General features: G+C 47.4%; 2 protein-coding genes and 1 pseudogene across 4 annotated transcripts; 2 read left to right on the forward strand and 1 right to left on the reverse strand.

The window, feature by feature from the left end:
* Window positions 1-10,072: 10,072 nt before the first annotated feature.
* Window positions 10,073-10,522, forward strand: LOC100752855 (annotated as a pseudogene).
* A 5,194-nt stretch (window positions 10,523-15,716) lies between these two features.
* LOC100753155 (cardiotrophin-2) lies at window positions 15,717-18,913 on the forward strand. Its single transcript, XM_027404543.2, has 3 exons — window positions 15,717-15,741; window positions 17,046-17,179; window positions 18,455-18,913. The coding sequence occupies exons 1-3, from the start codon at window positions 15,717-15,719 to the stop codon at window positions 18,911-18,913; spliced, it is 618 nt and encodes a 205-aa protein (XP_027260344.2).
* Window positions 18,914-19,149: 236 nt separating this feature from the next.
* On the reverse strand, window positions 19,150-24,392 carry LOC100774620 (cardiotrophin-1). 3 transcript variants are annotated; one of them, XM_027404536.2, is made up of 3 exons: window positions 24,314-24,392; window positions 23,032-23,150; window positions 19,150-20,847 (listed from the first exon to the last, which is right to left on the reverse strand). In XM_027404536.2, the coding sequence occupies exons 1-3, from the start codon at window positions 24,336-24,338 to the stop codon at window positions 20,380-20,382; spliced, it is 612 nt and encodes a 203-aa protein (XP_027260337.1). In that variant the 5' UTR covers window positions 24,339-24,392; the 3' UTR covers window positions 19,150-20,379. The 3 variants fall into 3 exon arrangements, with proteins under 3 accessions (XP_027260337.1, XP_027260340.1, XP_027260339.1); XM_027404539.2 differs by lacking the exon at window positions 24,314-24,392 and adding an exon at window positions 24,042-24,228 and having other exon boundaries at window positions 23,032-23,147; XM_027404538.2 differs by lacking the exon at window positions 24,314-24,392 and adding an exon at window positions 24,042-24,224 and having other exon boundaries at window positions 19,151-20,847.
* Between the last annotated feature and the right edge of the window lie 841 nt (window positions 24,393-25,233).

A 25,233-nucleotide genomic window follows, 5' to 3' on the forward strand; every position in this document is an offset into this window, starting at 1 on the left:
ACACAAATGGGATTTCATTTATTGTCCTTCCCATTGACTTCTAAGCTTACTGAGTCCACCTCCCAGGTTTTGTTTGGATTTGCCATGCTGGGAATCAAACGAGCGATCATTGGTGCTAGGCCAGCACTGAACGACAAGCTACATGTCAGTCCTACCTCAAATATAATTAAATGCTTCCAGCTTCTCATTTGATCCTAAGAATCCCATAAGACTGGAACCTGGTGGCCCACGCCTTAATCCCAGCACTGGGGAGGCAGAGGCAGGCAGATTTCTGAGTTTGAGGCCAGCCTCCAATGTCAAGCCCAAATACTGGGATAACAGGTTTGTACTACCACACCCATAAGAGGTTTTTTGTTTTTGTTTTTGTTTTTGTTTTTAAGACAGAGTTTCTCTATATAAAGCCCTAGCTCTGCAAACCAGGCTGCCCTCGAACTCACAGAGATCCACCTGCCTCTGCCTCCTGAGTGCTAAAGGTGTGTGCTTTTACCACCCAGCCCTTCTTAGCTGTTTTTACTCTTTACTCCTTGGGGGGCCTGCCACCCAGCTCCCAAATAAATAGTCTTTTTTTTTTTTTTTAAAGTTTTTCCAGACAGAGTTTCTCTGTGTAGCTTTGGAGCCTATTCTGGCACTTGCTCTGTAGACCAGGCTGGCCTCAAACCCACAGAGATCCACCTGCCTCTGCCTCCCGAGTGCTGGGATTAAAGGCGTGCACCACTGACGCCTTGCTACATACAGAGTCTTATTGCTCTTATATGCCTGGCTTTACCTTGGGTTGTTTCTACCTAGCTTTTCTTAAATTATCCCAGTGTACCTTTTGCCTCTGAGCTTTTATCTTTTTCTTTTTCTATTGGTTTTTGTTTTTAAAGATTTGTTTACTTTATGTATAAGTACTCTATCTGAATGTATGAGTTTATGCCAGAAGAGGGCATCAGATTCCATTATAGATGGTTGTGAGCCACCATGTGATTGCTGGGAATTGAACCAGGACCTCTGGAAGAGTGGAGCCATCTCTCCAGGCCCATCTTTCTCTATTTCTGTATACCTGACTTTCACTCTTACTCCGTGGCTGGCCCTTAGTGTCCTCCTCTTCTTGTTTTCTTGCTCCTTGATCCCTGCTTCCTTTATCTCCCCTTTTCTCCTCCTATTTATTCTCTGCCTGCCAGCCCCGCCTATCCTTTCTCCTGCCTTGCTATTGGCCATTCAGTTCTTTATTAGACTAATCAGGTGTTTTAGACAAAGTAACACAGCTTCACATAGTTAAACAAATGCAACATAAAAGGATGCAACATGTCTTTGCAATGTTCCATAGCATAAAGAAATGTAACACATCTTAAAACAATATTCTACAACAGTGCAGGTCTTTAATCCCAGTACTCGGGAGGTAGAGGTAGATGGATCTCTGAGTTCGAGGCCAGCCTGGTCTACAGAACAAGTTCCAGGACAACCAGAGATACAGAGAAACCCTGTCTCCAAGGGTGGGGGGGGGGCTAGTAGGACTTGAAAGAACAAACCCACAAAGAAAGGTTTTAGTTTTATTCTAGTGCATATGGTGACTGTATCTGGGTCCAGCCTCACAGTCTCTTGTTTGGTTGGTTGGTTTTGTTTTTGTTTTTCGAGACAGGGTTTCTCTGTAGCTTTGGAGCCAGTTCTGGAACTGGTGTGAGCCACCAACGCCCTGCTCAGCTTCACAATCTTGTTCAGTTGGCTAGTCTGAAAAGAATTGGTGCACAGGAAATGAAGGAGGTGGGGGAAGGAGTCACCGCTCAAAGCACTGGTCACTGCTCCAGGCCATCAAATTCCTAGACTAGAGTAGTAGGCCTTTGTGTAAACAAAGGTTTTACAGGGCAGAGAAGAGTAAAAACAATTTGCATAAAAGTCTTACATGGAGTGAGAAACTGAAAATATTTTAATTCCTTGTCCTAAACACAAGTTTTATAGTAGTTGATAGAGAATTCTCACCTTTGATATTTCTTACACTCAACTATATGCCAGAGATAAATAACAAGAGTTGGAATTTGCTGGGTGGTGGTGGCACATGCCTTTAATCCCAGGCAGAGGGTGGCAGAGGTAGGCAGATTTTTGTGAGTTCCAGGCCAGCCTGGTCTACAGAGCAAGTTCCAGGATAGGCCCCAAAGCAATACAGAGAAACCCTGTCTCGAAACCCCCCCAAAAGAGAGAGAGAGAGAGAGAGAGAGAGAGAGAGAGAGAGAGAGAGAAGTGAGAGAATTGGAATTTGGGCAGGAGAGATGGCTCAGAGGTTAAGAGCTCTGGCTGTCCTTTCAGAGGTCTTGAGTTCAATTCCCAGCAACCACATGGTGGCTCACAACCATCTGTAAAGAGATCTGGTGTCCTGTCCTCTTCTGGCCTGCAAGCATACATGCAGACAGAATACTGTATACACAATAAACAATTAAATAATTAAAAAAAAAAAGTTGGAATTCAAACTCAAGTCCAGAGCCCAAGTTCAGAACTACTGTAACATCCTAGACTGATAGAACCCAGGTACGTGCATTTGACATAACTGCAGCAAAATTCTCATGCAAATAGACTTCCAACTTTTCTTCAAAAGTTCCAAAGCCTAGAATTCTGAATTAATTTGTATTGTTTGATAAAGAAACAGCTGGAGCCAAATACTGGCTTCCTCTTTTGAGGAAGCTGTAGAGATGACTCAGCAATTAAAAGCATTTGTTGCTCTTGGGGAAGATGGGAGTTCAGCCATAAGGCAGCTCTAACTGCCTATAATTCATCTCCAGTGGATCTGACACTTCTAGTCTAAGGGCACCTATATGGACATGCACATAGCACCCCAGAGATGCAGGAGGAAAGAAAGAAAAAGAGGGGGGAGGGGGAAGAAAGAAAGAAAGAAAGAAAGAGGGAAGGAGAGAGGGAGGGAGGGAAGAAGAAAGGTAGATCTCAAATACCAGAATTTAGGTTTCAAAAACAAAAAGCACTATATTCACCCTCATTCTCCACAGTCTTTACATGTAAGCATTGTAGGCCTCATTCTATTAGCTCTGACAACTAGAACATTATTACGGACTAAGCTGGGTGGTGGCGCACACCTTTAATCCCCAGAATTCTGGAGACAGAGACAGGTGGATCTCTGTGAGTTCAAAGCCAGCCTGGCCCACAGAGCAAGTTTTAGGACAGACTCCAAAGTTATTGAGGACCAAGGGCCCTTCCATCCCTCTCTCTTTTTTTTTTCTCTTTCTTCATTCTTTCCTTTCTTTTTTTCTTTTCTTTCTTTCTTTTTGGCAGAGTCTCGGTGTATAGCTCGAGGTGACCTAGAACTTGCCATGTAGACCAGGCTGGCCTCTTCCTCCTGAGTGCTGGAATTTAAAGGTATATTTACACACACCCAGCTTTGCTGAGCAGTGTTTCTGCACCCTAACCTTCAGGCAGATAGGAGATTCCATAAGAAAACACAGGAAACCTCCGTGTGGCTCGCCCTTAGCACTGGGAGAGTGCTGGACTACCACACACAAAACCCTGAACTCCACCCCACCACTGAGAAGGGAAAAAAAAAAAGAAAAAAAGAAAACATTTCACTTCATTAGTGAAAATTTTGCCACCCACAGATACTAGTTGTATAGTTAAGAGGTAAGAAGAGATGACTCAGAGGTTAAGAGCACTGGCTGTTCTTCCAGAGGTCCTGAGTTCAAATCCCTGCACCCACACGGTGTATCACAAACATCTATAATTAGATCTGGTGCCCTCTTCTGGTGTGCAGGCAGACATGCAGGCAGAACACTGTATGTATAATAAATAAATAAATCTTTTTTTAAATCTTTTTGTTTTGTTTTTTCATGACAGGGTTTCTCTGTGTAGCTTTGGAGTCTATCATGGCACTTACTCTGTAGACCAGGCTGGCCTCTGCCTCTGCCTCCCAAGTGCTGAGATTAAAGGTGTGTGCCACCAACACCCGCATGATAAATAAATCTTAAAAAAAAAAACAACAAAAAAACAGACGTAAGTGGCGCCACACACCTTTAATCCCAGCACTTGGGAGGTAGAGGCAGGCGAATCTCAGAGAGTTCAAAGCCAGCCTGGTCTACAAAGCAAGTTCCAGGACAGCCAGGGCTGGACTGTTACACAGAGAAACCCTGTCTGGAACGCTGCCCCCACCACCACCAAAAAATAAATAAATAAATAAAAATAAAAACAACAAACCTATGAATTGAATCAAGGTGGCTGAGGTGGAAGCATTCCCTGAGCCCAAGAATTTAAAACCAACCTGAGTAACACTACAAAGACCCCATCTGAAAATAAATAAATAAACAAAATAAAGAAAAAACACAACAAAACCCATGAATGAGAAAGTCGTTAATTTGCCTAGAACCTGGCCTGGAACCTATTCTAATAGCCCAGTGGTTTGAGTTCAGTGAGAATGGTCCCAGCCTTGGAATGTGTGCTTGTGGGTGGAGGTGAATCCCTGGGGAGGAGATGTGTAGATGGCACTCCCACCATTCCCAGTGTGTTCTCTTAGCCTCCCTCTTAGGGATCAAGAGGTGAGCTCTCCTGCTGCTCTGCCTTGGCTCAGCCACCATGGACTCTAGCCCTCTGAAACCATAAGCCTACAAAACACTTCCTTTTGTAAGGTGTATTGGCCACAGTGTTTTATCACTACAATAGGAAATGTGTGTTCTTGGGCAGTCGGTGGGATTACAAGTATGTGTCTCCCGATTCTGTGTGGCCTGTGGAGCATCTAATCCCTCTCGCACTCTTTTCTTTGAGACAGAGTCTCACAATGAAGCCCAGACTGGCTTCAAAGGCATGATGCTGCCTCAGCCTCCTGAAAGCTGGCAATGCAGGCATGTGGTACCATGTTTTTTTCCAGTCCTGGGAATGAAACCCAGAGCTCCTTCACATGTGTCACACAAGCTCTCCACCAAGGAGCAATCCCCGGAGCCCTTTTCTAAAACCTTTTCATCATTCTGGAGATCAAACCCAAGGAGATAAGGAGTCATCCTATCACTAAGCTACTTCCCAGCTCCTGTCTACTTTTCTGTAAAAGTGACAATAATTACAGTTGGCAAACTAGCATGGGATGATTTTGAGCAAAAAGGTTAAGTGAAAAAATAATGTACAGAACAATGTCGATGGCCTTCCATCATTCATTTCAAAAAGACAAACAACAAAAACTGTACCGAAGTAATCAAATATACAGAAAATCCCCTACAAGTATCGGGGGAAAACAGGTAAAGGCCAGCCTGAGCTGCACAGTTAGACCATGTCCTCAAAAACAAAGAGAGACAACAGATATCACACACACACACACAAACACACACACACACACACACACACACACACGTATGTACTTACAGAATCGGGGCTTGGGAAGTAGCCCAGCTGATAAAATGCTATCAAGCACACATGAAATCCTGGTTTGACCCTCAGCACTATAGAAAATCTGGCATGGTGGCTCTCACCCACCATCCCGGCACTTGGTAAATGGTGGCACTCACCTGTCATCCTGGTACTTGGTAAGTGGAGGCAGGAAAATCAGAAGATCAAAGTCATCTTAAACTATATAATGAATCTGAAGCAAGCCTAAAATATAGGAGACTCCCAGCTGGGTGTTGGTGGTGCACACCTTTAATCCCAGCACTCGGGAGGCAGAGGCAGGCAGATCTCTGTGAGTTCGAGACCAGCCTGGTCTACAAGAGCTAGTTCCAGGACAGCCTCCAAAGCCACAGAGAAACCCTGTCTCGGAAAACAAAAACAAACAAACAAAAAAAAATATAAATATATATATATATATATATATATATGGGTATATATATATATATACCCATCTCCATGAAAGAAAAAAGTCAGGTGTGGTGCCACACGCCTTTAAACCCCATACTTGCAGGCAGGTAAATGAGTTCCAGAACAGGCAAGGCTGCACAGATAAACCCTGTCTTGAAAAACAAAAATAAAATAAAAGGAAAGAAAGAAGAAAAGAAACAAATCACGTGAAAGCATTGGGGAACAACAAGATGGCACAGCAGGTAACAGTGCTTGCTCTGCCTGCCTCACAACTCGAGTTCAATATCCAGAACCCACATAAAGGTGGACGAGAACTCACTCTGCAAAGTTGTCTTCTGATCTTGATAAGCCCATACCACGATATGCACATGTACCCACCAAGCATGCGCTCTCATGTTGCATGATAAATAAAAGACCCAGAGACTGACATTGGGGTTCAAGCTTCAATCTGAAGATCATGAATCCTGGGATTAAAGGTGTGTGATCTCAAGTACTCAGATCAAAGGCAGGAGTTCTGTTACTCTTCACTCTTGTGTAGGCCATGGCAGCCTTGAACTAACAGAAATCTGTCTATCTCTTAATCCTGAGTCCTGGGATTAAAAGTGTGTACCACCATTGCCTGATCTCCATAGCTTGCAGCTGACTGCTTTCTGAATTCTCAGGCAAGTTTCAATGTATCATAAATGATATATCCCCACACCATACCCCACAATGATACATTTAAAATAGCTCCCTGGGAAGCCTTCATGTGTGACATTGGTTGGTGAAAGATCACTACCACCAGATTAAGCAAGCAGGCACTAGATTTGTCTTCCATGTCAAGCTTCCTGCTCCTGCTCTCTTCCAGACTGGGAAGAAAGCCTTTGACTGCTTTCTGTCTGGGATGAGGGTTTGGTATTAGCTTTCTGCATATTCTAGGATCTACAGGTCAAAGGCCTCCTATTTTAACACTGCATCCTCCATGCACGCCTCCATCCCAGGGCCATGCCTCACAGAAACTGGGGACCCTCTGAGAACTCGGATTTGCTGCTTGCTGCCACCTAAGGCTTTGCCTTTGACTAGAATGACTGGCATTTCATTTGCGTTAGTTTAGCAGGATTCAGAGATCAGGGTTTCCTGTGTCTGGCCGCCTCCCAGCCCCAATTCCCTCATTCTTTCCCTTTTTCTCTTTCTTCCTCTTTCTCACTTCATGTTTTTGTAACTATAATTATCTTTTCTCAATTGAAATATACATCAAGAGCCAGGCGTTGGTGGTGCACGCCTTTAATCCCAGCACTCGGGAGACAGAGGCAGGTGGATCTCTGTGAGTTCGAGGCCAGCCTGGTCTCCAGAGCGAGTGCCAGGATAGTCTCCAAAGCTACACAGAGAAACCCTGTCTCGAAAAACCAAAACAGAACAACAACAACAACAACAACAAAAAAAAAAACACAAAGAAAGAAATATACATCAAACTACATTTCCTAATTTAGTGTTTGTTTTGTTTGTTTGATGTTAAGGTCACAATAGGTCATCAAACAAACTAAGCAAGAATTCCTCACAGCCGGACAGTGGGGGCGCACGTCTTTAATCCGAGCACTTGGGAGGCAGAGGCAGGGGGATCTCTGAGTGGCAGGCCAACCTGGTCTACAAAGTGAGTTCCAGGACTTCCAGGGGCTATTACACAGAGAAACCCTGTCGGAAAAAAAAAAAAAAAATTGTCACAAAGCCACACTGTAGGGAGTAACCCTGGTCACAGGTACCGCTGAAAGTGGGCGTGGTCACAGGTACCTAACAAGGGTTTAAGAGGCAGAGAGAAGCACGAAGTTCTCTTGCTAGGCTGAGCGGACTGAGAAATATTTCTGGGTCCGTCCTTGAGTGAGTATTTTTCCCTAATAAACTTCCATTATAAACCTATCTCTGGCTACACCTTGTGCTTGTGTTCATAGATACCACACTGTATTCTCTCTCTCTCTCTCTCTCTCTCTCTGTGTGTGTGTGTGTGTGTGTGTGTGTGTGTTCACTGGGATTGAATTTGGGGCTTCATACATGCTAGGCAAATGTTTTACCTCTAAACTGCACCTACAGTCCTATTTTAAGAAGAAAATGTTGTGTTTCTGTATCTGTGTGTGTGTTGGTGTGAATTTATGTGCTTGCATATGTGCATGGAGGGCAGAGAGCAACAGATCCCATGGAACTGGATTATGCGGTGATCACCTGATGTGGGTGCTGGGAACTGAATCTGGTCTTCTGTAAGAATAGTTAGTGTTCTTTCCCACTGAACCGTCTCTCAAGCCCTCCAGTGTAGCAAGCTTTCTTGTCAGACTATCTTTGGACCACCAGCCTGCAAATGATGACACTGAAACTTGTTATTAATTATGAAAGCTTGACCTTAGCTTAGGCTCTTCCCAACTAGCTCTTCTTAGAACTTAATTAACCCATATTTTTAAATCTACGTTTTCCAGGCTGTCCTCAAACTCAAAGAACCCTGTCTCTGCCACCCCAATGCTGGGATTAAAGACAAGTGCGGAAGTGTCAGCTGTGTGACACGGAACTAATTGCTTCACCTTGCTGTGCCTCAATTACCTATCTGAACAAGAAACATACTACCCTGCTCAAGTTTTTTAAAGTTTATTTTGAAAGATTTATTTATTTTATGAGTATGAATATTTTGCCTACATGTATGCCTGTGTACCATGTGTGTGCCCAATGCCCTTGGAGATCGGAAGAGGGTATGGCATGTGCTGGAGCTGGAGCTACACAGAGTTGTGAGCCACCATGTGGGTGCTGGTAACTGAATCCCCACTTTCTCCAGAAGGTCTTGAAAGCCAGGCTAAAGGATGGAGACACTGTCCTGGGGGCACTGGGAGGCAGGGAGAGAATGCCACAGGGTAGTAGGACACAAAAAGATCCTTGTTGTCCCCTGAACTGTAGTATGTCATCAGCCACCAATATCCTTGCATTTTTTTATGGCCTGTCACTCTGCTGCCATTTTAGGCGGGAACAAAGAGTTACAGTCAGGAACAGAATGGGGATGGATATTGGACCCCATGATGCGGTTTCTGAATGATGCTAGGATTGGGCTTTGGTGTCTTGGGGACTGAGTGACTATATGTGATTGGGACAGGGATTAGACTCAGAAGTAAGGCATGCTGGGACATTAAGTCTTCATCACTGGGGCCAGCTTGATCTACAGAGGGAGTGCCAGGACAGGCTCCAAAGATACACAGAGAAACCATGTCTCAAAAATTAAAAAAAAAAAAAAGATAACTTAAGGGGCTAGAGATGTTTGATGGTCAAGAGCACTGGCTGCTCCTGTGGAGGACCTGGGTTAGTTCCCAGCACTCACATGTTGACTTAACAACTGTCTGCAATTTCAGTTCCAGGGAATTTGACATTCTTTTCTGGCCTCCATGATACCCAGGCACACACATGGTGTGCATGCATGCATACATACATACATACATACATACATACATGAACGCAAACACTTATAAAATAAAAGCAAATACATTTTAAAACAAACAAACAAACAAGGCTAGGGCCAGGTGTAGTGGCACTTTTCCTTAGCCCCAGTACTTAAGTGGCAGAGGCAGGCAGCTCTTGTGAGTTCCAGGCTAACCTGGCCTACATAGTGAGTTTCAGGAGCCAAAACTACACAGTGAGATCCTGTTTCAAAACAACAGCCTCCTGAAAAAAAGGGACACTGGGCCCAGCCTGCATGGTCTTTCAACATGAGAGATATCTCCTCATTGATGCCATGGAATCAATTTAGGTGACTGCCAACAAAGAACTATATATATAGTGTGTGTGTGTGTGTGTGTGTGAGAGAGAGAGAGAGAGAGAGAGAGAGAGAGAGAGAGAGATTTTGTTTTGAGACAGGGTTTCTCTGTGTAGCTTTGGAGCCTGTCCCTGCCTGGAACTTGCTCTGTGGACCAGGTTGACCTCGAACTCCAGAGATCCTCCTGTCTCTGCCTCCCAAGTGCTGGCATTAAAGGTGTGTGCCACCACCACTACCATCACCACCACCACACTGGCATGTGAGATGGAATTTTATTCAGCCATAAAGAAGGATGAAATTGTGTTGTTTGAAGGAAAATGGATGCAATTGGAGATTATCGATTTAAAAAGTTTAATGTGGGGGGCTGGAGAGATGACTCAGAGGTTAAGAGCACTGACTGCTTTTCCAGAGGTCCTGAGTTCAATTCCCAGCAACCACATGGTGGCTCCCAACCATCCGTTATGAGATCTGGTGCCCTCTTCTGGTGTGCAGATATACATGGAAGCAGAATGTTGTATACATAATAAATAAAATCTTTTTTAAAACAAGTTTAATGTGGTAAGTATGGCAGTGTCAAAGGTGAAGCAGGACTTGCCTCCACTAGGTGGCAACCGGCCCCATCGACTACAAGCAGAACCTGTCCAGCCTGTCCCCGCTGGGGACTGTTGGGCTACAACGTGCTCGCTCGCTCGCTGTAGGCTTTGGGGCTTTGGAAAATTATGAAGTGGAACCGTCCCCGGCACCTGCACAGGCACATGCAGGTTGAGGATTTGGAGACCCGGATCACTCTCATTCCGCTTTTCCAGGCAGAGAAGGGCGGAAGGACCCTGCAGATACCTCGGAAGGACCTGGAGGAGGCCATCCATCAACATGAAGGATGCGCCTGATTGGAAGATGGACGAGACTGTGTTCCGCACCGTGCGCTGGGTGCTGCCTCTCCCGGGCGAGTTGTACGAGCTGCTCTCCAAAGAGGAGATGCACAATGCCAACTTCAGCTTCACCTGGTATATGTAGAGTCCCAGCCGACGCCCACATCAAAGAATAGTCAAATAGCTAGATTATGGTGGCACACACCTTTAATTCCAGCACTTGGGAGACAGAGACAGGAGGATCTCTGGAGTTCGAGGTCAGCCTGGTCCACAGAGCAAGTTCCAGGACAGCCATGGCCACACATAACCGCCAGGAAAAAATTCTGTGTGTGTGTGTGTGTGTGTGTGTGTGAGAGAGAGAGAGAGAGAGAGAGAGAGAGAGAGAGAGAGAGAGAGAGAGAGAGAGAGAGAGAGAGAGAGAGAGAGGAGAGAGAGAGAGAGAGAGAGATTGATCTATGCTCACAGGCACATGCAAGTGGAAGTCAGAGGACAACTTTCATGAGATGCTGCGATGTCACACAGTTGGTAGAGTGTTCATCTAGTATTCAAAAAGTCCTGGGTTCAATCCACAGTGCTGCATAAACCACACGTGTGTAATCCCAGCACTGGAGAGGCTATGGCAGAGAACTGTTGAATTAGAGACTGCTCTAAGCTATAGAATGAGTGAGTCCCTGTCTTAAAAAAAAGAGCCAGGTTAAAAGAAGCTCACAACCACCTGCAACTCTAGCTGCTGGAGTACTTAACACCATCTTCTGGCCTCCACAGGCACCTGCGCCCATGTGTACACATGTTTAAGTACATGTACACAAACAATAAAAATGAATCTTTAAAAACAAAACAAAGTGGAGTGCCGGGACTGTAACTTGTGAAAGAACATTTGGCTAGCATAGAAAGGGCCTGGGTTCAATTCTTTTTTTCTCTTTTGGTGTTTGAGTCAGTGTCTTTCTATGCTTCACCTGGAACTCACTATCAAGACCAGGCTGCCCTCTAACTCACAAAGGTCCTTCTGCCTCTGCCGTCCTAGCGCTAGGATTAAAGGTGTGGGCCACCAAACCCGGCACGAGTTCTGTTCTTAATATCATAAACGAGGAAGGAAGGAAAGACCAAATCTCAGACAGATTATCTTCCTCAAGCCAGTGATGAACACAGGCAAGATTTTCATACTTAGTGACTCCTAAACTGCTAGGATCCTTAAGGGATTGGCTTCTAGAGAGACCAGAACTGCAATAGAGACAGGCAGCTCCATAGGGCAGGGTATGACAAGGTAGCAGAGCTGCTGATCTCCCCAACACCAAGAGGGTCACTTTAGACAAAAAGACCTGGCCCTGGGGTGGGAGTTAAACCCTCCAGCCCTAAGGGGAAAATGAAACCTTTGATGGGGGCAGGCAGTAACAAGACTGGAGGGGGCTGGCCTTCCCTCCTGGGTGAGGGCCACGTACACCTTCACCTGTGAGTAGTACAGATCGTGTATCTGTTCCCCTCCCCCTCCTCTCTCTATTCCACTGCCCTGGCCCTGGCCCTGGCCCACGCCTCAGTGCACCCACTCAATGGGCCTTCCCTAATCCCCTGACATCATCGCCTACCTATCACTGGCCCTACTTGCCAATGTGGCAGCCCCCATCCTGTTCAGAAACCCCCTACTCAGAACTGTCTGTATCCTCAACTTCCTTCCTATTTGAGTCTACTGTTCAGAACTGGGATACCCACTCCTGTCCCTATGCTGGGGACAGGGTCTAGGATTTGCCCTGTGTGATCCCAGGTAAGCAACTCCCCCCTTTCTGGATCTCGGGCTCCTTAGCTGATTTTGCTTCACTCCCCACACCAACTAATGACTCTGAACCCTTTTGCCTTCTCAGTCACTTGTCATCTGAGGAAACCTTGTTTTATTTTACTCAATTTCCTTTTGAGACAGGGTCCCATTATGTAGCTCAGGATGTCCTCAGAGATCAAGATTTCTCCCTGCCTTACCTTCCTCAGTCCTGGGATTATAAATATGTGCTATCCTACCAGTCTGAAACATTGTGTTAATTACTGATCCTCTCCATCTGGGGTAGCTCTCGTTCACCCCAGGGCGATACAGTAGGTGCTGTACTGTGTCTGTTGTGAATGAATTTGACTTCCTGTCCACATTACCCTCTACCAGGAGATGTGGGGTGAACATCTCCTACCCTAAAGGGAGAACGAATGAGCATCTGGCTGACACTCTGACAGAATGAAAACTGCATCATCCCACGGTGGGCAGGTTCCCAAAGCTCTGAGGAGGAGCCAGAAGTAGCTTTTCTGCCTCCCCCCACTGTCCAAGGAGGAAAAGGGTCTCAGGAGAATACACATGAGGCCACCTGTACATGTGTCCGAGTACACTGTACCTGGGCAAAGGGACAGGAGCTCCTAAGAGGTGAGGACCCCAGACAGCTGCATGTGAGAGGTGTGGCCATCTCTAAGTGCACATTTGCACTTTGTAGGTGCTCCAGCTGGGACTCCAGGGGTTTGGGGTGTCTTTGTGTATCTGTGTGCATCTGTACAGATGAGTTCTTATCTGTCTAGGACTCTGGATATGCGATATGTGAAAGCCTGATATGATATGTGCATATAGATATGTGGGCAGGGATTTTTGCCTATCGTTCCATGTCCTGTACCAAGCACTTACGGGCCAGCGCTCAGTCCATGAGTACTTGAACAAATGAACATGTGAAATTGCCAGCACAGGGCATGTTCCTGTATTCAGGGGTCACACCTGGGTGTGGGTCATGGGGTTCCCAAACCACTCCTTCTGTTCCTTTTCCAAACTCCTTGAAAGCCAGGTCCCAGTGCCTGGGTCCCTATGGGCGGAGCAGGGGCGGCCTCCTCCTGGGAAATTGGATCCCAAGACGTGCAGAGCAGCAGGGAGCAGGGCTGCCCCTTTGTCCCCCATAATCCTTTCCCCGCCCTTGTCCCCCCTTCAACCACCAGGGTTTAAGGTCAAGTTTGGGGGCTGTAGGGGTCTAGGTTGTCACCTTAGTATCCCCTTCACTGACTATTCCTTGCCCTGGGGCTTCTGGTTGGCCTGGAATATATGCCCTCATCTTGGTCTCTCTCAAAACTCTCTATCCTGTTCCCTGGCTGGGTCTGTCTCACTCTCTACCTAGGGAGTAGCACCCCTCCCTCTTGGGCGGCTCTAGGGCTTAGTCCCAGGTATAAAGAGACCCAAGGGACAGGAGGACAGGTGACCTGGAAAGACCCAGAGACTGCAGAGGAAGGAACCAAGGAGGGAGCATGTACTACCTGCTGGGTGAGTGAGAGAGGGTACAGGGCACCAGGGCCCAGAAACCAGGATGGAAGTAGATTCTGCAAGCTGCCTCCCGTTGCTCAGTCTCAGTACCCCGTGCAGCTGCTGGGAACCTGCACATCCTTACACATAGAAGGATGTACTGACCATCCATTCAAGGAGTACTTATTGACGCCCCACTATGTGCTGGTACAGGATTCCAGGACTTCCTCAGTGAAGACCAAACTCCAATGATGCTTCAGTCCCTTATATAAAATGTGATATTTGCATATAACCTATGGACATCTTTCTGTATACTTTATATCCCCCTCTAAATTATTATAACAGTTGACAAAATGGCAATACTGTCTAAGTAGTTGGTATGTTGTCTTTGTATGCTCAGTGCAAACGTAATTTTCCATCTGCAGTTGCATGAACACAGATAGAGAGGGCTAACTATATTGTTCAGAGATTTTAGATAGACAGAAGGGAACTGACAGCATCTACAGTGTGATGGTGATTACCTTGTCAGATTTGTGATGCAAGCAACAAAAGGGGATGGTGGTACATGCCTGTAATCCCAGCACTTGGGGGGCTGAGGCTGGAGGATAGTGAGTTTGCGGCTAGCTTGGAGTACATAGCAAATTCCATCCTAGGCTACATAATAAGACCCTGGCTACAAAGTAGTAAATTATAATGGCACATGAGAGAGAAGAGCTCACTCAAACTTGTTGAATGAATGACTAAAGTATCTCTTCTATCAGTCTTCTTTCTTGCTTGTTTATTATGGTTTTTTGAGACAAGGTCTTACTGTGTAACAGCCCTGGCTGTCCTGGAACTCTCTCTGTAGACCAGGCTGGCCTCGAACTCACAGAGATCCGCCTGCCTCTGCCTCCTGAGTGCTGGGATTCCACCACCACCCAGCTTGCTTTTTTTAAATGAGACAGGTTTCACTCACTAGACCAGGCTGATCTAGAGCTCAGAGATCTGTCCCCTTTGGCTTTCTGAGTGCTGGGGTTAAAAGTATACACCACGCCCTGCTTACCTTCAGTTCTCTCAATTGGTTCTAAATTTAGGGATATAAAGGAACTAAGGGGACCATCTGCACTTAGCTTCCCCCTACCCAGGTGAATAAGCCTCACACTACTGCTGGGGGCATAAGCTGCATCAGGGATTTGAGAGGACAATTTGTCAGCAAGTATTCAAATGGAAAGCAATCAGCACAGATACTTCTGAAGCGGGAGGGTGGAAAGAAAGCTCAGGGCCAGCCTGAGCATGTATTTAGTGAGATGCTAACTGAATAACAAAACATGAAAAATGTGCTGGGGGCCTGGTGGTGGAGGCGCACACCTTTAATCCCAGAGGCAGAGGCAGGTGGATCTCTGTGAGTTTGAGACCAGTCTGGTCTACAAGAGCTAGTTCCAGGACAGCCTCCAAAGCCACAGAGAAACCCTGTCTCTAAAAGCCAAAAAAAAAAAAAAAAAAAAAAAGTATGCTGGGGCCTGGGCTGCTGAGTTCAGCTGGGAGAATACTTGCGTTGCATGCCTGTAGCTTTGGGGTTATCTCCGACACAGCATGAACTAGGTGTAGTGCTGCATGGCTGGAGACCCTGTCTCAAAACAAACACCCCCCAAAAAAACAAACAAAAACCCAAGAAGGCTGGAATACCACAGAGATATTGCACATAGTCCATACTGCAGGACTAGCCACAATAGCCAGGACCTGGAACCAGCTTAGGTATCCATCAACAGATGAATGGCAAAAAGACAGTGTGGCACTTACACACAATGACATTTTATTCAGCTATAGAAAAATTAAACTAAGCCGGGCGTTGGTGGCGCACGCCTTTAATCCCAGCACTCGGGAAGCAGAGGCAGGCAGATCTCTGTGAGTTCTAGGCCAGCCTGGTTTACAAAAGCCACAGAGAAACCATGGTGTGTGTGTGTGTGTGTGTGTGCAATGTGTTACAATGAAACCCTTTTCTTTGTCTGCTAGCCAAGATATTAAATAAATAAATACTGATTATATAGCTCAATGGAGAGAGACAACCTGGAAATAAGACCATTTATTGTTACATTCACTCAAAAAATACTTAATGTATGGCGGCATCAATGAACCAGGTAAGAGTTCTCTTTCCAGGGGGCAACATTAGGGAAAGATAGCAGCAAGCTAGTAAATACATAAGTAATTGTAGGCAACATGTCTCTAAAGACAATAAATCATCAGAGGGACATTGTCTTCTAATATTGTACTTATCACTGTTGTGGTGTGAGTCGTGTGTGTGATGTGTGTGCAGATATGAAAAGGCCAGAGGAGGACTTTCAGGGCTTGGTTCTCTCCTTTCCACTGTGGATTCTGAAGATCAGAACTCAGCTTGTCAGCCTCGATTGGAAGGTGCTTTTACCCACTGAGCCGGACTTCTGATATGAGGGCCAGGATTTCTTGAGCTGAGTGAGGCCTGAAGAACAGGAAGGAAACAGCCTTGGAAATGTTTTTTGGGTTCCTGTGGGGCACAGCAGGGGTGAGGTCCTGAGGGAGGAATGTGGGCAGAACATAAAGAGAGAAGATACTGAGGGAACAGAAAATTGCAGTCCCCACTTGGGGACTTCTGGCTACACTGAATGAGGCATCCATGGTGATGTTTGAACAGTAGAGGGATGTACTTGGACAGGAGAGACTATATAAGATGTCTACCAGGTGGGAACAGAAACCAAAGCAGAGGGAGGTGACAGGGCTTAACCAGAAGTGCTACAGGTGGTGAGAAGTGATTAGATTCTGGGTACATCTTTTGATTTTTTTCAAAGTTTGTTGTTGCTGTTGTTTTTAATTTCATTGTTTTTAGTGCCTGAGGAGGCCAAAAGAGGGCACTGGATCCCCTGGAACTGGAGTTACGGAAAGTTGTGAGCCACCATGTGGGTGCTGGGAATTGAACCTGGGTCTTTTGGAAGAGCATCCAGTGCTCTTAACCGATGAACCATCTCTCCGGACTGTTTCAATTTTTTTTTTTTTATTGAAAGTAACAAATACACTGAAAGGTACACATTATACTTGTGGGTAGCCTAGCACAGCTGGATGGGTTTTCATAAAGGGAACATTTCTAATGAGTATTCAAACAAAAACACTCCCAGAATTGCATAAGGTGGTGCACGCCTGTAATCCCAGGACTCAGGAGGCAGAGGCAGGTGGATCTCTGTGACTTTGAGGCCAGCCTAGTCTACATAGAAAGCTCCAGGACAGCCAAGGCTACACAGTGAGACCTTGTCTCAAAGGGAGTTTCTGGGCATGAAACAGTCTGCCAAGCAGGTAATTTTGCTTTGACTTGAATAGACATCACAGGCCCCAAAGGCCATCTTCTTCAAAGGCACTGTTGGAATGAATGAAGAGAGCAAGGACTTAACGCTGACCCTCTTATATCCTGGACCAGCTCCCCTCTGCTTCCTGAGCCTGCTGCCACCCCTCAGTCCCGCGGCCCCTATCTCTCCGTCGGAGCCCATCAGTCAAGCCTATAGCCTGGCCCTCTACATGCAAAAGAACACATCAACGCTGCTGCAGACATACGTGAGTGACTCTGGGCAAATCCAGGGATCTGGGGGAGGAAGTGTTGGCCTGGACAGGGCAAGCACAGCAGGTCCAGGAGACCCCTCTGTGAGCATGAGGGTGCAGCGGCTCTTAGCCAGAGACACATTCACGCGTGTTGTCACTTTCGGCAGTCATTTTTTCTGGAATCACCTCATGCTTCTCTGGGAGGTGGGACTAGAATCCTTTTTACAGGTGAGAAAATGGAGTTGTAGAGAGGTAGGTAATTTGCCTTCGGGCACTGAGCTAGTGAGTGCAATGCCAGTGTCTGGAGCCAGGTCTGTGGAACTCCATTGTAGAACCGCCCACCCCCACACTTACTGTCTAGAGGCAGACCTGCCAGCTTGCTTTCTGAGTCTTAGATGTTTGTTTGCTTGACCCATGTGGTGCTGGTTTCCATTCTCAGTAGCAGGGCAAACACTTGACCTCATCTTAGCCCTGTCCCTTCCTGCATCACATAACTGCCTGGTCCTGAGACCCTGGAGTTTAGAACTCTTCCACCGCATTACACCAGTGTGATTATAAAATCTAGGCTCTAGGTTGGGCATGAGGGCTCACACCTTTAATACCAGCAACAAGGGAAAAGAGGCAAGCAGATCTCTATGAGTTTGAGGCCAGCCTACAGAGAGATTGACAGTGAGGGATACACAGTGAGACCCTGTTTTAAAAAAAATAAAGAGAAACATCAGCTGTTACATTTCTTTTTCTTTTTCTTTTTTTTAGATTTATTTATTATGTATACAGTGTTCTGCCTACATGTATACCTCCTATAGGCCAGAGAGGGCACCAGATCTCATTACCGATGGTTGTGAGCCACCATGTGGTTGCTAGGAATTGAACTCTGGACCTCTGGAAGAGCAGCCAGTGCTCTAATCCTTTGAGCCATTTCTCCAGCCCAGCTGTTACATTCCAATAATGTACTTGGACTGAACATACAGTCATACAGCTCTCTGATATTCATATATTAGTAGATAGTGGTTCTCACCTTGCATGTCAGATGCTGTGTTCATTTTTATGTGTATTATTTCCTATCATTGTACAACACTACCATGTAAAGCTATGGATTCTTGCAATTCAGTGAGGTACAACTGACACACAGAGGACAAAATGGAGCCCGTAGCTTTCTTGTTTATCCCTGCAGCTCCCAAAGGGTGGTGAATGGTGGCTTCCTCTGAGAAAATGCTAGTCTCAGAAGGAAGATGTGCGCCCAGAGACTCCTTCAGTCACTTTACTTCTATTTGTCTGTCATTCATTCAGCTCCAGTACCAGGGTAGCCCTTTCAGTGACCCTGGCTTTGCAGCCCCTGAACTTCAGCTCAGCAGCCTGCCTCCTGCTGCAGTCTCCTTCAAGACCTGGCATGCGATGGACGATGCAGAGAGGCTAAGGCGAGCCCAGGGAGCCTTCCTGGCCTTGACCCAGCACCTCCAGCTTGTGGGCGATGACCAGAGTGATCTGAATCCTGGCAGTCCTGTTCTGCTGGCCCAGCTAGGAGCGGCAAGACTCAGGGCCCAAGGCCTATTGGGCAACATGGCTGCTATCATGACTGCTCTGGGGCTGCCCATACCCCCAGAAGAGGACACTCTGGGCCTTGTCCCTTTTGGAGCCTCAGCCTTTGAGAGGAAATGTCGAGGCTACATAGTGACCCGGGAATATGGTCACTGGACGGACCGGGCTGTGAGGGACTTGGCTCTACTCAAGGCCAAGTACCCAGCATAGAAGGACGGCCTTCTGTCCCAGGGTGTTTGTTTCAGAGAACTCATTCCTGCCTTCCTTCTGAGATGCAGAACACATCACATCTCGCTTAGCAGTCAGGACCCCTGTGCCAAGCATTTGGGACTATTTCCTGGAAGCCAAGACTCCACTCATTGCCCGGGCCTTCCTGCCACATCCTAGAGACTCCTTCCAGATCTGAGCAGGACTCGGGAATCCAACTGATGGACCAACAAGCTGGTGATGTGTTGATATTCCTACTTCCTGGTTAGAAAGAAGAGCCCTTCTGAAGAGGTTTCACTTCCCACCCCAGGGAGAGGACAGCTGGTCTCCCTCCTGGACTTATCCTGACTTTCCTCTTCCTGTATTTGAGGAAGTCCAGGGGCTGTCTTTGTCTACCTCAATTCTTAGGTGAAGACATAGACTTTCTGAACACAGGCCTCTTTTTGCTGGGGTTCTTCTCCTCAGTCTACCTCTCCATTGACGGTTTCTATTGAGCTCCCCAGTGGACAGAAGCCTAATGATCACAACCACTAGGACTCATGTCTCATCTATTTCCTGCCAAGGATACCAGGAGATCCACTTTGTGTTCAGGACTGACAAGTGTTATCCCTAGCCTGGGCCCTTCAAGAATTTATTTGTACTGTGCCTTTATGGGTCAACAGGTGTGTGTATGGGGGTACCTCCTGTACCCTAAAGATCCTATTCTTCTTAAATCTCCCCATATGCAACAACTGTGTTTCATTACACTGTGGTTTTATTGTTAAACATTTATTTACAAAATTAATTTATTCTCAAATAAAACTCTCTTAAGATGTTTTTCTGCCTTTCTCTCTCCAGGCTAGAGCTGGGGGCCACTGGGAACAGGGTAGGGAGGTAAGAAAGGGGAAGGATATCGAAGGGGAAGGATGGGGTTCCAAAGGAACTGGCAGGAGGAGAGAGTACATACGGGAGATGGTCCTGATGATGGGAAAGCCTTGCCACCACAGAACCAGCAGGCACTTTTCTGGTCAGGAAGGGACAAAGGAACTGAAGGAAGAGAAAGTGTCATCTCCATGGTCATATGGACAATGGGGAGACAGATGAGGAAACTGGGAGTCAGAGGCAGGTGGATCTCTGTGAGTTCGAGGCCAACCTGGTCTACATATCGAGCTCCAGGCCATCCAGGGCTACAGAGTGAGACCCTGTCTCAAAAACAAACAAGAAAACAAACAAAGAACAAGAGACAAGGAATAAGAAACTGAAACCTGTCGGAGACAAAAGAATTCAAGACAGAAGAAAAAGAAAAAAAATGAGAAACTGGTAGGCACGCGAAGCTCCCTGAGGAGACAAGATCCAAAGAGAATGTGACCACACACTGCAGAACGACAGGGACAGTCCAAGAACACACTGACACAGATGGAGAGACAGGATTGGAAGCCAAAGAGGTGGGACAGAGTGAGCTTGCAAGAGCCAGGACTTAGTACCGACTCTCAGGCGACGCCCCCATGTACCAGCTGGCTCAGGTCGCCCTCTGTGCGGTTCACCCACTCGCCATAGAGACCGCACACCTGGAGCCCCAGCACCTTGGCTGAGAAGATGCTCGCAGCGCTGTTGGCGGTGGAAAGGGCGGTGGTGGCGGAGTGCTCCGGGCCGGGCCCGCGGGCTGCTGAGCCCAGAGCGGCCAGCACCGTCTCCACCGCGGCTCCCAGGGCCCTAGCCTGTCGGGCCGCCTCCTCCAGGCTCCGCTGCAGGCGCGGGGAGCGGGGGTTCAGCTCCGCTTGGTGGCGGCGCACAGCATCCAACAGTGCGGGGAGCGCACCCAATGCTGCCGCGTCCAGACGCAAACGCTCCGACAGCGGTAGCCCCGCGTGGCTCGGGGATGGGCCACTCAGGCCGGCTAGTGACAGTCGCGGTGGTGAGAAGCCCGGCATCCCAAAGGGATCTCCCTGCTGCTGCACCTGTGGAGATATGGCCACGGGTCAGCCGGGCTCCTAGGACCTTAATGGGAGCTCGACCTCTCTTAACAGCCCTCCTTCCTTCTCCTGGGGCCTTAGTTTCCTCATCTTGCAAATGACAGACCCTATTGTGTTTGAGACTAAACCAAAAAATTACACAGGGTTTACACACCACTGTCTCTGTTTCTCTAACAGCTAATACGAGTATCAGTTTCATGAGGTAGTTGGGAGTATGCAGAGTCCGATGGACAAGTGCTAGAACTCAGGAAGAGCTAAATAAATATTAGTTATTTTTAAATTACTTTGGGGGCAGTTATTTTTGAGATGGGTCTTACTTACTATGTAGTATCCTGGAACTCACTCTGTAGACCAGGCTGGCCTCAAACTCACCGAGATCTGCCTGCCTCTATTTCCTGAGTGCTGGGATTAAAGGCATGAGCCACCACACTGGCTTTACTTGTTTGAGACAGGGTCTCACTATAGCTTTTGCTGGCCTGATACTCACTCTGTAGACCAGGCTGGCCTCAAATTCACAGAGATCTGCCTGCCCCTGCCTTTCCAAGCACTAGTGTGTGCCCTACTATTTTTTAAAGTGTGTGTGTATGATGTGAGGCAGGGGCGGGGGGGGGGGGGAGGATGGTGCCACCTTGCACATGTGACAATCAAGGACAACTTCATGGAGCCAGTTTTCTTCCACCTTTATGTTGGTCCTGGAGATCAAACTCTGGTCACCAAATTGCCTGGGTAGCCCCTTTACCAGCTAAACCACATCTTCAGACCCAGAGCCAGGTTTAATTCCTGTCTTCTACTTACTAGCTGTGACTTCTTGCAAGATCATTCCCTTCTTTTGGGGGGGGGCGGGGTTCGAGACAGGGTGTTTCTCTGTGGCTTTGGAGGCTGTCCTGGAACTAGCTCTTGTAGACTAGGCTGGTCTCGAACAGATATCTGCCTGCCTCTGTCTCCCGAGTGCTGGGATTAATGGCGTTCACCACCAACGCCCGGCAATCATTCCCTTCTTTTGGCTTCAGCCTTCTCGTGTGTGAAAGTAAGGAATGTTCCCTGTTCTGTCTTTCTGTCAAGGTCACAGAAACAATGCAGGGGCCGGTCAGATTCACCTCCTCCTCTCCTTCTCGATAAACACCAAATGAAAGAATACATGAAAGACAAAGGTGATTCATAATTTGTCAAATGCTCTAACAATAATATGTATCCTTTGCAAATATCTTGCCTTTGGCACAGGCCTTGTGGTTGCTACTTTGGATACAGTATTTTCCTAAAAATGGGGATGATAAGGATGAGGATGGCTTTGTAAATAGAACTGTGGCCCATTGTGACAGTGCCAGCCTGACAAGCTGAGTCTGATCCCGGGATCCACATGGTAAAAGAGAGAACCAAGTCCCTCAGTTGTCTTCTGACTTTCAGATACATACACACCATAGCACTTGGGTGCTCAGTCACTCATGTACACAAAATAAATGAATATGATTTTTAAGAATGGGCTGAATATAAGCAATGATTGGCAGCATGTCACTCTCCCGGGAAGCAGCAGAGCTGGGATCTGGACCAATGTTGGTCTGTCTACACAGATGGCTGTATCACCTGACTGTCACTGTTACCATTATTTGTTACATTCCTTTTAAACATCATTATTACATCCCAAGGTCATAAGTTAGCAACTCTACAGTCTGTCCGAATCAAAACACCAGCCTTTCCCTACTACACCTTGGTAATCAGGAGGAGTCTTTTTATGCGGCCAGGACAGGACTGCTGGCATGTCTCTTTGCTCTGTAAAAGTCCCCTCATGGGTAGATTTTTAGCCCCTAATTGAAACCCCTTCTTGGCTTCTCTAAATGTCCATGTGCAAGTGGTCACAGTTCATATTATCAGCTGTTTAACTGTACAGCCCAAAGACCTGAAGACCTGAAGATCACACCGAGCCCAAATCTAGGTTTCCTGACTCCTAGCGGTCCCAGTGTTTCCTCAGACTGGCTCTGCTTTCCAGCACCGAGAATGGCGCCTCCAAGCTGGCCACTGACAGGGTCCTCCACTTTACTGTGTGGCCAGAAGAAAGTTAGCGTTCCCCTTAGAAACTGATTTTCACTGCTGGAGACAAGGTGGAAGAAATGGGTGAAGACATCTGTGATGTGTGCTTCTCCAATTCCACACCCCCAACCCTACCCTACTCACATACTCCTCCAGCAGCTGCTCTGCATATTTGGTCAGGAGGCGTGCAAGGTTGTGTGTCTGGCGGATCTTGGCCTCCAAATGGGGAAGGAATGAGATTGAGGAGTCAGCCTGGGGGTCTTCTGGTGGGAAAGAGGGGGAGTGAGGGGTTATGAGGGCAACCCAAACCACTACTTAGCCATCTTTCTTAGGCTGGCTCTTCCTGAACCCAGAGGTTCTGCTCTGGATGCTAACATTCAAGTTAGGAAGTGGAGGGAAAACCAGGCGCCAAGCAGTTTCTCAATACAAAATGTCTCTCCTGTCCCCAAATCACTGTTGAAATCCTATTAAGATCAAATTCAATACTGCCTCCATAGGGGCTGCCTTCAGATTTCTTACTACCCTCAAATCAGCTTCTTGTTCACTCCCAAGGTAGCTTCTTTTATCCACGTGAAGACTCCTTAGAAGGCAGCTATGCTCACCCTATACCACCAATGCTATCCTAAGAAAGACCCTTTAAGGACGAAGTCACATTATCTTTGGATTTCTCCAACCGTTGGTTGAATTCAGTCAGCCTCACGGAAGCACAAAAGTTCACGTTGGAACGTGCTTTCCAGGCCTGTTCTACAGACAGAGAAACCGAAGACCTATTCCCTTCCTCATGCTTCTAGGTGAGATGCTAGGCTCAACAGCATCAACGTTTCAAGGGCAGGCTGGCCTGCCCTGGCACAAACCAGAGGGTGGTGCCAAAGGAAGACGACTACATTTCCCAAGATGCACACTGCAAGCATTCCAATGCATGCTGGGGAATGTAGTCCCAACTCGACAACGCTTTCCGTCTGAGTTTCCCACCTCCAGCCAAGGTCTTAGAAGCCTGTATTTAGCCTCTTGTCAGTCATAGCTCCTTCGTATACCAAAGATTCCTTAACTCGGCCTCTCCCTCCAGTCCTCAGCTTTGGTTCTTTGCTAATACTCTGAGAGGCAATGTTATCCTGCCCCAGCCCGACCCCAGCCCTTCTTCAGGGTGTACTCACCCATATATTCGGTGCTCTAACCACTGAACCCAAGCCACTGAAGCATCAAGTCCAGGCCTCCTTTTAAACCCTTGCGCCTGCCCTTTGTCCCAACTCACCCGCTGGTTACCTGACACCGGCGTTTCCTCCCGCCCCCGACCCCCCCCCTCCAGGTTCTTCCCCTCCCAGACTCGGGGTTGGGATGGTGTTGACAGAGATCCAAATCCCAGCTTTCGACCCCACTCACTCCTGTTCCTATCAGGGACCCAGGATGCAGTCACTCAGCCCCTTACCCAGACTTCCCTCCCTCTGGCTCATGCTGGCCCTTGGCCGATCCCGGTTTCCCTCAACACACCCTTACCGGAGGGGAGGAGGGGAGGGGGGAAAAGGGGGAAAGGGCTAGGGGCGTGGCTTGGGCTCAGCCAATCATACAAACATTTCCTTCCCACCACTACTTTCAGGCAAGATTCCTTGGCCCTGAGCTCAGTAACCCGCTTGTGAGGCTTAGGCTGGGAAGGGGCCAGAGTGGGGAGGCAGGTGTTGGCACAGTGAATGGGTACTTGGACCTTTAAGGAAGCTCTTGTGTCTTGCTGGGAGGAGGAGACTCAGGCTCTGACCTGAGGTAGAGCTTGACAATAAGGGCTGCTTTGAGGGGACAGCTGGGAAACCAGAGAGGAAAGCTTCAGGGCTGGCAGAAGAACACAGGCAGGTCCTCCCCCTGGGCCAAGACAAAGAGAGAGGCCAAGGCAGGCCTGTTTAGATTAGGGGGCACCGAAGGGATGCACCCCCTGGCCTAGCTTCTTGTTTTAGATGCCTTCCACTTCCCCTGTCACTCTGATCAGGAGTGAGACAGCCTTACCATTACAGACCCCTCCCCCGCCCCGTGTGTGTGTGTGTGTGTGTGTGTGTGTGTGTGTGTGTGTGTGTGTTTTAGACATCTAGACACACACACACACATATGTTTAGGCATCCGCACCCAGACTCTCACACAGGCTTCAGACAGTTCACACCCAAACAGCAGCTCATCAACCCGAGGGGACACTGGAAGACTGCACGTGCTTGTCTTTACAATTGGTTCTCAAGCTCCTCCTCTGTCTTGGGCTCTGGCACAGAGAGGATCCATATTTGGTTTCAGGCTTCAGATAATGGAGTTTGTGAGCAAAAGGACTGAAAAGGCCTGTGTGGAGAAGTTAACATGGGGGGCTGGAGAGAT

This window comes from Cricetulus griseus, chromosome 3, assembly GCF_003668045.3.
Source record: "Cricetulus griseus strain 17A/GY chromosome 3, alternate assembly CriGri-PICRH-1.0, whole genome shotgun sequence".
NCBI classification, from domain to species: domain Eukaryota; kingdom Metazoa; phylum Chordata; class Mammalia; order Rodentia; family Cricetidae; genus Cricetulus; species Cricetulus griseus.